This window comes from Cannabis sativa, chromosome 5, assembly GCF_029168945.1.
Source record: "Cannabis sativa cultivar Pink pepper isolate KNU-18-1 chromosome 5, ASM2916894v1, whole genome shotgun sequence".
NCBI classification, from domain to species: domain Eukaryota; kingdom Viridiplantae; phylum Streptophyta; class Magnoliopsida; order Rosales; family Cannabaceae; genus Cannabis; species Cannabis sativa.
The window spans coordinates 37057695-37068301 of record NC_083605.1 but is presented as its reverse complement, the minus strand read 5'-3'; the positions used below and the strand labels follow the sequence as shown (position 1 = coordinate 37068301).

At 34.2% G+C, this 10607-nt stretch overlaps 2 protein-coding genes across 2 annotated transcripts; both read right to left on the bottom strand.

Moving 5' to 3' along the window:
• Positions 1-396: 396 nt before the first annotated feature.
• On the bottom strand, positions 397-5425 carry LOC115704177 (uncharacterized). Its single transcript, XM_061115656.1, has 8 exons — positions 4789-5425; positions 3231-4097; positions 2788-3108; positions 2310-2690; positions 1861-2204; positions 1634-1760; positions 976-1490; positions 397-896 (listed from the first exon to the last, which is right to left on the bottom strand). The coding sequence occupies exons 1-8, from the start codon at positions 5050-5052 to the stop codon at positions 695-697; spliced, it is 3021 nt and encodes a 1006-aa protein (XP_060971639.1). The 5' UTR covers positions 5053-5425; the 3' UTR covers positions 397-694.
• A 2770-nt stretch (positions 5426-8195) lies between these two features.
• Positions 8196-8933, bottom strand: LOC133038324 (uncharacterized). The gene has a single exon (XM_061116438.1). It carries the CDS (start codon positions 8931-8933, stop codon positions 8196-8198), a length of 738 nt encoding a protein of 245 aa, XP_060972421.1.
• Positions 8934-10607: the final 1674 nt, after the last annotated feature.

Sequence of the window (10607 nt, the reverse complement as noted above, 5' to 3'; positions counted from 1 at the left end):
ACCAAACCAAAAAATAAGATCTGGAAGACCAAGGAAACGAAGGTTTTTATCTGAATGGGATACAAAAAAACATAACAGGTGCGGCAAATGTGGACAACACGGACACAATCGAAAGACATGCAACAATCAAGCAATAAAATAGATACATATGAAATATTTGAATTGTTTAATTTTGTGTGCAAATTCAAACAGGTTGATCTGTGATGCTCTAAATACATGGGATTTCATTTTTATGAAATTTGAAACAGTTTTTTAATAGTTTCAAAATCGTTTTGTTACAGTTGCGACCCTTTGTGAAATATTAAGTACCGGAATGACTTATTGTTTACAGTTTTAAAGGCAGTCAGTCAATAATTGATAAAACATAACTTGAATAAGGGAAAATAGTTAACGGAATACGAAGAATAAATATACATTCATAGCACTATTTAGGAAAAATGAAAACATAGTTTGTATTTAGTTGGTTAATAGTTTCTCCATAGTTGTGCGACCGTATATAAGAACTTGAACAATTAAAAAAACACAAAACTTTGAGAAATACAAACCTATACAATAAAGATATTATAAGTAGTGAATGTCAAATATCCTAAAAGTTTTAAACCAGCTACATAGTTTTAAACACACAACAACACTAAAACTTGTCAAGTAAATAGATTCAACAAATAACATAATAGAGCCACCAAATTAAAAGTTCCTATTTCTTCAATTTAGATGCCTTAGAAGACTTGGATTGCTTCTCATCCTCGCTGTCAATACTTTCGTCAATTTTCCTTTGTCCGTACGAGTAGAAAAGTGAAGCAAGTCGGGTTCGATAAACTTCGATGTCAAAGTCTGCAGGGACATCCTTTCCGTGTATAAAGAATTCAGCAAAGGCAGCAACATATGCTCCACAATCACTGTTAAAAAATATAGAGAAAAAATAAACAGATTAGAAACTAAAAAACAACATAAAAGAAACTTAAAAGAAACACTCACTTCTTCTGCTGAGACGCAATACCACTAAGCTCCACGATTCTGAATGGAGCTGTAGGGTCAGAAACTGAGGCAGGAACTTGTGCTCTATTCTTCCAGAACCCAAGTAAATCGAAAAACAAAGGCAGCAACACGGAATAAGCCTTCATCGCATTCCTAGCTGCGGCATTCATCTTCGCGGTTCTCAAAGAATTGTACAGAAATAACGTCCTTTCGTGCACGTCAAGACGCCCAAAAACCCAATGACTTTCCCTTCTTAAATTGATGATGAAAAGCACGTGATCGGCTTCATACCAAGGCTTGGAACAGGGAATGCGCATACCTCGGATGTAATGCGCAATTGGGTGGGCAGCGTGAATGTGTGACATCTTAGTCTTCATTGACTTGGCCTTGTTAAATTTGTGGTACAATGCTTGGATCGAATCATCAAAAAGACAATCAGTGGTTGCGAAATTCAACGTCACAGCGGAAGAATACTTACCTTTTTTCCGAAGGTAATAGAATATGGTGTTCATATGCTGAGAAAAAAAACAACACAGAAACACAAATGAAAAGGTTTAACAACTGTAAAAAAACTGAAATGTAGTATCAAAACTGAAAAACATTTAGAAAGAAACTAAAAACAAACTACCATAAGTACAATATAAATTGGAAACTTTACCGAGTCGTTCATAAACATGTCGCATGTGGCCAAATGGTAAAACCAAGTTTTATCCTCAACATAATCAACACCTAGCCTAAAACCCGGGGTAAATTTCTTTGCGCCGTCTTCATAACAATTATAATGCCTACAACAACAAAAAAAAACAGCAAAAAAACAGCATTAAAACAGGAATGAAACTGGAAAAAAAAAATAATACAAAAACAGATTTAATAAAAAACAGTCACCTGGGATGTTTAAGCAATCCTTCACCAATCCAAGAGTCAAATTTTGCCTCAATCTCGGTAGATACGGGATCAGCAAAAGCATCATTAAGAGCATAAAGGCCCTTCACATAAGTCACCATTTTGAAATCCCTATCATCCCCAGCAGACTGAGAACCTGAGGACATAAGCTCCATTGGAGTGCTCCCGACATCAGCAGACCCGAAATCAACAAATGGAGATTTCAAGGCCGGAGCACGCTTCCTCTTATCCAACAGAGGTGTATCAGAGACAGTATCCTCAGTTTCTTCATCAGTATGAAGGGCATCTGACTTCTCACCAACAACATCTGGATTGGGTGCGGGGACCTAAAAAATAAAGAATGCATTAAAACAGTTGCAAAACATACTAGAAACTAATGAGCAACCAAAAAGAAACCTAGTTTTTTTGAAAACAATTAAAAGTAAACTTACATTGATTTTAGCAACAGCCTCCAAGCCAGCCAACACAACTTGATCATCATCTATTACAAGCTGGCTCAATCCATCAAAGAAATCGTCCCCCTTCAATCGAGACTCATCGCCCTTCGGCTTCTCAACATCCTTAACATTTTTATCACTCCCTCCAACATCCTCAGAAGGATTCACCTCAGCAGAAGGGACAGCAGTAACAGCCTTGTCAGCATCATCAGCAACCCCACCAACTTTAACCAACTCACCACCATCGTCGGAGTCGGAATCAATATTTTCTGGATCAGGCAATTGCTTGTCATCATCCTCGGCATCATCATCATCATCATCATCATCAGGATCATCATCAGAATCTTGAGTTACTAATTCATCCGATGACTTTCCCTGTATCAGCCAACATAAATGAAACTTAAATAAAACAGTAAAGAAACTATACAAAAAAAAAATAAAAAAACCTAAACAATAAAATAAGAATAAATACCTCGTCAGAAGGACGACGATGAATGGCATTAACCTTCTCTTGGATATCCTTAATTACAGTCATTACGGATTTGAAATTAAAATCAACAAAACACCTCAACGAAATGAAGTCCTCGGCCAATGATGATTGATTCGAACTGAGCATCTCCAGCTTAGATTTCATCCAATCAATATCTGCTGAATCAGACTTCTTTGAAGATGAGCCACCCTCGAAGGATTGCTTCGCTACACCACGTTCATCAATAGATTCATCGAGAAATAGACCGTCAAGTTGAAGCTGCTGCCTCTCTTCATCAGTAGGACGCATGTTTTTTATCTTCAACTGAACAGCATAATTAAACATAATATGAAAAAAAATTAAAACAATTGGAAAAACACAAAAACAACAACATATATTAAACTGAAAAGAAACAGGAAAAAAACAGTAAAGAAACTGTAAAGTACCTTCTCCAAAGGTAAATCAAAAATCTTGCCCTTCAAGTCTCGAAGGGTTGGATTTTTGGTGACGATGGTGTTGCTCCAGTTCGGAATCACGGGAATAGAAGATGAAACTCTCTTACAGAAAGAGTTCACCATTGCAGGACAGCATTCATAAAACCAAACAGTAAAAACCCAAGGACATCCCAATGCCCTATACCAGCCATCATATTGGCCTCCCTTCTCTGCCTTTCTATTTTTCATAATGATCCCATGCTCAATCCTACCTTTGAATGAGTCAATTGTCAATTCAAATGATTCCCTACCCCAACAATACTCATCCCACCGACCGCTATCAACTACATCTAGAACAAACCTAGACACTTCTTTGTCAGGAGTATTGCTAAGAAGAAAACACTGAATGAAATACAAAACAGCCATTTTCAAACCAATAGACTCATCCAAACCCCACCGACTACCCAAAAAAGCATCCTCGATGGCTTTGTTGTCAATAGTTTTTACACCACGGAAACATGTTTCTACCAATTGATTTGTTTCCTGTGAAAACAACAACTTGTTGCAATCACCGAAACAATCTAAACCAGAAATAAGGTAAAATTCTTCGGCACTAAACCGTATGCAACGGCCAGCAACCTTAGCCCAAAACTCCTTAGGATTAGGCTGTAAAACTTCCCTTAGTAGTAAACTATGAACGACTTGTGGGTGAAAAACAAACTCAGGCATATCCAGAAAATGCCCAAACTGAGTTTGACGAAACAAAGAAAGCAAATTAACAGATAAAGTGTTTTTAATATTATTTATCACAGAATACACACTGGTGCACACACACTTAGATCTGTAAAAATCAGAAGGACTAAATTTACAGTCCCAAACCTGCAACATAACAAAAAAGGGCCAATATAAATTATAAATCCTGAGTTAAACAGTATGAAAACTGTAATACAACTACAAACAAACTAAAAACAAACTATCAATGGCAAACAACTACACAGAAAATAACAGCAAAGACCTTAAATCGTTTGGAAACATAAAAAAAACAGTAAACAACTAACCCTAAAAGAAATCGAAAAATGCAGTATAAAAAGAACAACAAAACTATATTAAAACAACAAACAAACTAAAAAACATATACAACTATAGGAAAATATAGAGCAAAGATTTGAAAATCGTTTTGAAATCTAAAATATAACAGCAAACAACAAAAACTTATGAAAATCGAAAACACATCAAAACATACCAGTAACAAACTATTTAAAAACTGAAAAGAAACTAACGAAGAATGATTGAAAACACCAAAAACGAAAACAAAACACATAACCTGTAAGCACAAAAAAACACTAAAAATAAAGAAAACAAAACAAAATTAAATAACAACACCCAGACCAGAATCAAATGGAAAGATCAAAAGCAACAATAAATAACTAAAAAATTTAAAAACATGAAACAAAATGCGCAAATGAAACCCTAAAATCACACAAAGCAAAATGAACATGAAAACGCCAAAAATCTGGGTAAAGCAGAAATGGAAGAAAAGGGGGAAACGAAAATAAAACTAAAAACCAACCTCAGTCCGATCTGCAGAATGTGTAACAGGTTTTTGAAATTTTTTCCCAGAAATTTCTGGAAGCGAGGACTCCTCCAAGTTCAGCTTCGATTTCTTCGAAGAAGTGGGTTTCACACGCTTCGGCATGGGAGCTTCAAAATCAGAATCAAAATCATCAATGATTGGGCGTTTACCCTTGGATTTGTTGGCCAAAGATTTCTTGCCCATTTTTGATTTCTTTTTGAGAACTGGAGAAGGGGATGAAGATGACCGAGTGATTGCCATGGTATAAATAAGATTGAAAAAAAATGAAACAGAGAGGGAAAAACAGTTGCTAAATCGTGGGCTAAGAGGAAGTTGAAAATTCGTGGATGAACCAAAAATAAGAGGGAAAAACGTGATAAATTGTGAGTGGTTAATGGAGGTTACTTGAATTCAAAATGAACTTAGAGAACAGAAATGAAGAATAGAAAATGAAATCAAAACAAAATGAAAAAAGAGAGGGAAGAGAGTATGATTTGATTGATGATGCATGGGGATAGAACACGTGTATGCATGGTATGATGAGTAAGTGGTAAATGTGTAATAAAAATAAGTTTGTAAGTATAAATGTAGTAATAGGCGTGTGAGGGTAATTATGTAATAAAGTGAGTAAAAAGGATTTTTCATGTAAAAATTATTAAAATATATGTTAGAATATTTTATATAAGTAAATAAATTAATGATTTGATTTATAAAATATAATTAATTATTTGATAATTAAAAAATATTCTAATTTAATTAACAAACATTTTAGTTACTTAATTTAATTTTGTTAATTAAATATCATAAATTCTAATAATTAATTGTGGTAAATACTTTAATAAAATGTGTCACCTGTATAAATATAAGGTATTGGTCCTCAAGTCCACGGCTCATATTGATTCTATTAATTCACCATAAAAGAAAGCTAGAGAGAACTTGAAAGAACCATATACCTATTAGAATATGTTTTGCTAAGATTTAGATTTACTAACAAGTATGTTGATTATAAACTATAATCTAATACCCTAAACATAAATTTCTAAAACAATAAAAATAAACATATATAATGTTAAGAAATCTTATATCGGTGGCAGCGAAATAATATGTCTCCTTCCACTCAGATCTCTAACCCTTGTTCCTTTCTATCGGCAGAGTATTAACAAGATCTGAGCCTAGTTCTCCTTCAGGTGTTCGATTCTTCACAGTCTTCCACACTATGATTGAGTACTTGACTTGCTATTTGTAGGCATATACTCTATCACTATAGGCTCGAAAATTATGAAGTGGCAGAGAGAATTTCGAAAATAGTAATGGAAGGAGCTCATAGTGGCCGGCCATAGATGATGGGCCCCACTAGTTATAATTTTGTTATTTTATTCAACTATTTATCTTTTCTTTCACTTATGCCATATTTTCCAATTTTAATCCTATAAATATCAAAACTACTTATTTAATAATTATAATCAATTATTAAATAAAATTTCTATTTAATTTATTTATTAATTAAACTTTACAAAGTGTCTTAACTTTGTAAAATTTAATTAATAAATAAACCCTAAAACCTCTTTTCTTCAACATTAAGTCATTGCTTAGTGAAAATTCATAAACAAAACGTAGTCTAATTTTAGAATTATAATTCATTAATTAAAACTAATTAACTGAGTCTACAAGCAGTATTATCTCAACTAGTGTGGGGGACCATGGGCCTATATAATCAAGCTTCCAATAAGTAGCTCTAGAATTTACCAAGTAAATTCTCTAACTTATTAATTCCTCCTTGCGCAACTATAGATTCGGAGCTGCACTCTTAATTATATAGAACTATCTATATGTTCCACGATATATATATGCTATGAACTCTCCATTGCTATAATCCAAATAATCAATGATCCTCTATTACTGGTTCAATTTTAATTCTAGCCTTCATAATTGAGCAAGTAGTTGCAGCATTGTCGGAGGAATCATTCTCAATATCTTCATCTTTCCTTTTTCCCTTGTTTGCAATACTGGAGTGGGACCTACTTGCAAGTGACAATGTCCTTTCATAAGCATACAATTCAGCGTCCAACTTGTCTATGTCGGGCGAGTTTCAATTGTTGATCATATAAGATACAACAAATTTGTTATACTCAGGTGATAGGCTGTTGAGAATAAATTGAACCCATTGTTCTCTTGATAAGACAATTCCCAGCACAGTTGCTTTTTAGAATTTCAAGTTCATCAAAAGCAAGTGTGATGTAATACTCTAACTAGGAGTCATCTTCACACTTTGGAGTTCATTTGCAAAGGCATATACTAGTTGAGAATATGGGTGAGGATTGTTAAAGTTCATTTTGACACTACATATATCAATAAACAGTCATAAATTACTTAGTTCAAATAAATTTATACACATATTTATAAAATAACAAGTATAGAAAATATGTTTGCAAAAATATCAAAAATAAAACATATTCAATTATTTTCCAAGGTTTCCAAATAACTGATACAGTGTCTTGTTAGGCAAGAGTCAAAGATATCATTCATTGAATAGAGTAGTCATCTCATCTAAAATGGGCACCATTCTAGTAACCTTTTATTCGATCGAAAAGAGAATCTAACGTTGTCCCATTTAGGCGAGAGTCAAGGTCATTCCTATTGCATGAGCTTCTACCATTGTTTCATGCTTAGTAAGCCCTACTCTTAACATTCGCTATTGGGGTGATCGTTACTAAAAATAAAAGACTTACAATAATACTTATCTTTCGAGATTCTACGGCGTTAAATTGCTAATGAACGAACATCTATTAGGGATGAGTCTCATTAAAATAAGAACTTTGTAGAACCAACAATAGAGATCGAATGTCCTTATATTTAAAGCTCATTATTTAAAAAATAATGTATTTTTATTTAACCATTTATTTTAATCTATATATTTTAATAAGGATAATTCCTTAATTTAAGTTGGTCTAAAATTAATTAAAAAAATTAATTTTCAACTTTAATTCAATTTTCAAGTTAAATTCAAAATTCTTTACATAAAATATTATATATAATTTTGAATTTATTAAAATAAAATAAAATAAATATCTGCAAATATCTAATTTAAGCTGTTCTAAAATAACTAAATTTTCAACTTAAATAATTTTCAGAAATTTTATTAAATAATAAATAAAGTATCTTGAACTAATCATTTTAATTTAGAAAATATCACAATTTAAGTTGATCTAAAATTAACTAATTTTATACTTAAATATATTTCAAAGAATATCTATATAACTAATTGTCTAGAAAATTCTACTTAATTATTGATTTCAAAAATATTCTAATTTTTTTTTTTGATGAATCAAATAGTTTCATTGCACAAACTTCTTTTTACAAACTAAGCACTCCTTTAAGGAAGCAAATAACTATACAGTCAGTATTTACAAATTATCAAACCATATCCTATCTTCCACTTTGATTTTTTTTGGTAAAACACAAGATATTCTTGTTTTGATGTGCCATTTAAGCTCCTGAATATTCATAGACTTCGGGCTCTGCTGCCATATATGTCCATTTCTCTGCTGCCAAATGAAATAAACTAAACCAGCAATAGCAGCCGAAAAAACTTGCTGCTGGAATTTTGAGCGCTTGGACCTGCTAATGCTCCGGATAAGTGAGTTCAGATCATAAGCAGTAGCCTTCCAGCCGATCCACTCTTTCATTTGTTGGAGCAAGCTTCTTGTTTTGCTGCATTGAAAGAATAGATGAAGCTTGCTTTCGGGTTGACTGCTACAAAAACAACAATCTTCAACATCTGTTATGTGCATTCTTTTCAACCGATCTCTTGTCTTAAGTCTGTCCAACACAGCCATCCACAGTATAAAGCTATGCTTAGGATGATTGAGTCTAGACCAAACTTGATTACACCAGTGAGTTCGATCTTGTGTCAGCTGAAGCTTCTTGTATCCATCTGCTATTTTAAATTCAGTAGCTAAGAGTTGATTTGTATCCCAAGTTCTTCTCATTTCATCTTTTAGATCCACAAGCTTCCTCCAATACCAACTACTATGGATGGAAGCCTTGTGGTTCCAACAATCACCATTCTTCAGATAGACACTATGGATCCATTTGACCCATAAGTTATCTTTCTTGGCAGCTAGTGTCCATATGTTCTTCATTAAAGCAGCTTTATTCCAAGTATTGATATTTAAGAACCTATTCCACCTTCAGCTTTGGAGAGGCATACCTTATTCCAGGCTACGGCTCCAGCTCCTAACATATTGTTAGAGCCTTTCCATAGAAAACTCCTGTATATTCTTTCAATTTCAGCAACCACTTTCTTTGGTAAGACTAGGATCTGACTCCAGTATGTGTGAATGGTTAGCAGGACCGAGTTGATGAGGACATCCCTTCCTGCAAATGAGATGTGTCTAGTACTCCATATTTTGATGCGAGCCATCATTTTTTCTACCAGGATATTGCATTCAGCCTGAGAGATTCTTTTTGAGCAAATTGGAATCCCAAGATACTTAAAAGGAACTGAGCTTCTAGTAAAACCAGAAATCTGAACCACCCTTTGGATCTCTGCTTCAGGCATCCCCGCACAATAGATAGCAGACTTACTATTATTAGGCAAGAGACCTGAAGATTTTGAAAAGAGTCTCAATCCTTGAAGCATTAGTCTGATGCTTTGCAAATCGCCTTTACAAAAGAGAAGGACATCATCCGCAAAACATAGATGATTGAGTTTTAACTCCTTGCACCTGTCATGGAATCCAAACTCTGCTTTATTGCCCACTTCCTTCATGATTCTGCTCATATATTCCATGCCAAGGACAAAGAGAAGGGGTGACATGGGATCACCCTGTCTCACTCCTCTTTTAGAACCAAAGAATCCATGTAAGACACCATTAAAATACAATGAGAATCTGGCTGTAGAGATACACTGCATGATTAAGTTGATGACCTTAGCAGGAAACTTAAAGGCAATAAGAATTTCCTCTAAGAAATCCCAATCTAAGGTATCATAGGCTTTTTGGAGATCGAGTTTAATCATGCAATTAGGCTTTACAGATTTCCTTCCATAGTGTCTGATGAGGTCTTGACATATCATAATGTTATGAGCGATAAATCTTCCTTTGACAAATCCACCTTGATTCTGAGCAATCAAATCTGGTAATATAACTTTCAACCTATTGCAGAGAAGCTTGGTAACAATTTTATAAAGGACATTACAACAAGCTATAGGCCTAAAGTCACTTACAGTATTCGGGCATTTGGTCTTTGGGACTAGGGTGAGCACCGTTGAATTCAGCTCTTTGAGGAGGTGACCCATTTGCAAGATTTCTTTGACAGCTAGATACACATCTTCTTCCACTAATTCCCAATTTTCTTGTAAGAAGGAGCTACTATATCCATCAGGACCGGGGCCTTTGTTTGTTGGGATGTTGAATACAATCTTCTTGATTTCCGCTTTTGTGCAATCTGAATTTAGTATGTCTTCATGAGTCTTAGTAATTACAGCTCCTCGTCTCAACACCTTTTTGTTAACTGGTAGTCTATCTTGCATTTTCGATCCAAGCAGACCTTGGTAATACTTCAAGAAGGCTTCCGTGATGGCAGCTGGGTCTTCAATCCTTTGTCCATCTCCATCTTCTATTGACAGAATCTTGTTTTGCCTTCTTCTTTCTCTTAGGCAGCTATGAAAGAATGCTGAATTTTGATCTCCCTCTTTTATCCAAGAAACTTTGGATTTCTGTTGTAAGAAGGAGATATATGCTTTATGAGTCATAGCATATTGTTCTCTTGCCTCTTTCTCCTCTTGCTGAAATACAACATTTAGTGGATCGGTC

Bases quoted from the DNA above. Each gene is read 5' to 3' on its own strand.
- LOC133038324 (XM_061116438.1), bottom strand. From the start codon at position 8,933: ATGAAGAACATATGGACACTAGCTGCCAAGAAAGATAACTTATGGGTC.
- LOC115704177 (XM_061115656.1), bottom strand. From the start codon at position 5,052: ATGGCAATCACTCGGTCATCTTCATCCCCTTCTCCAGTTCTCAAAAAG. The intron at 2,691-2,787 runs GTATTTATTCTT...TGGCTGATACAG, and splicing joins ATCGTCGTCCTTCTGACGAG to GGAAAGTCATCGGATGAATT. The intron at 2,205-2,309 runs GTAAGTTTACTT...TTTATTTTTTAG, and splicing joins AGGCTGTTGCTAAAATCAAT to GTCCCCGCACCCAATCCAGA.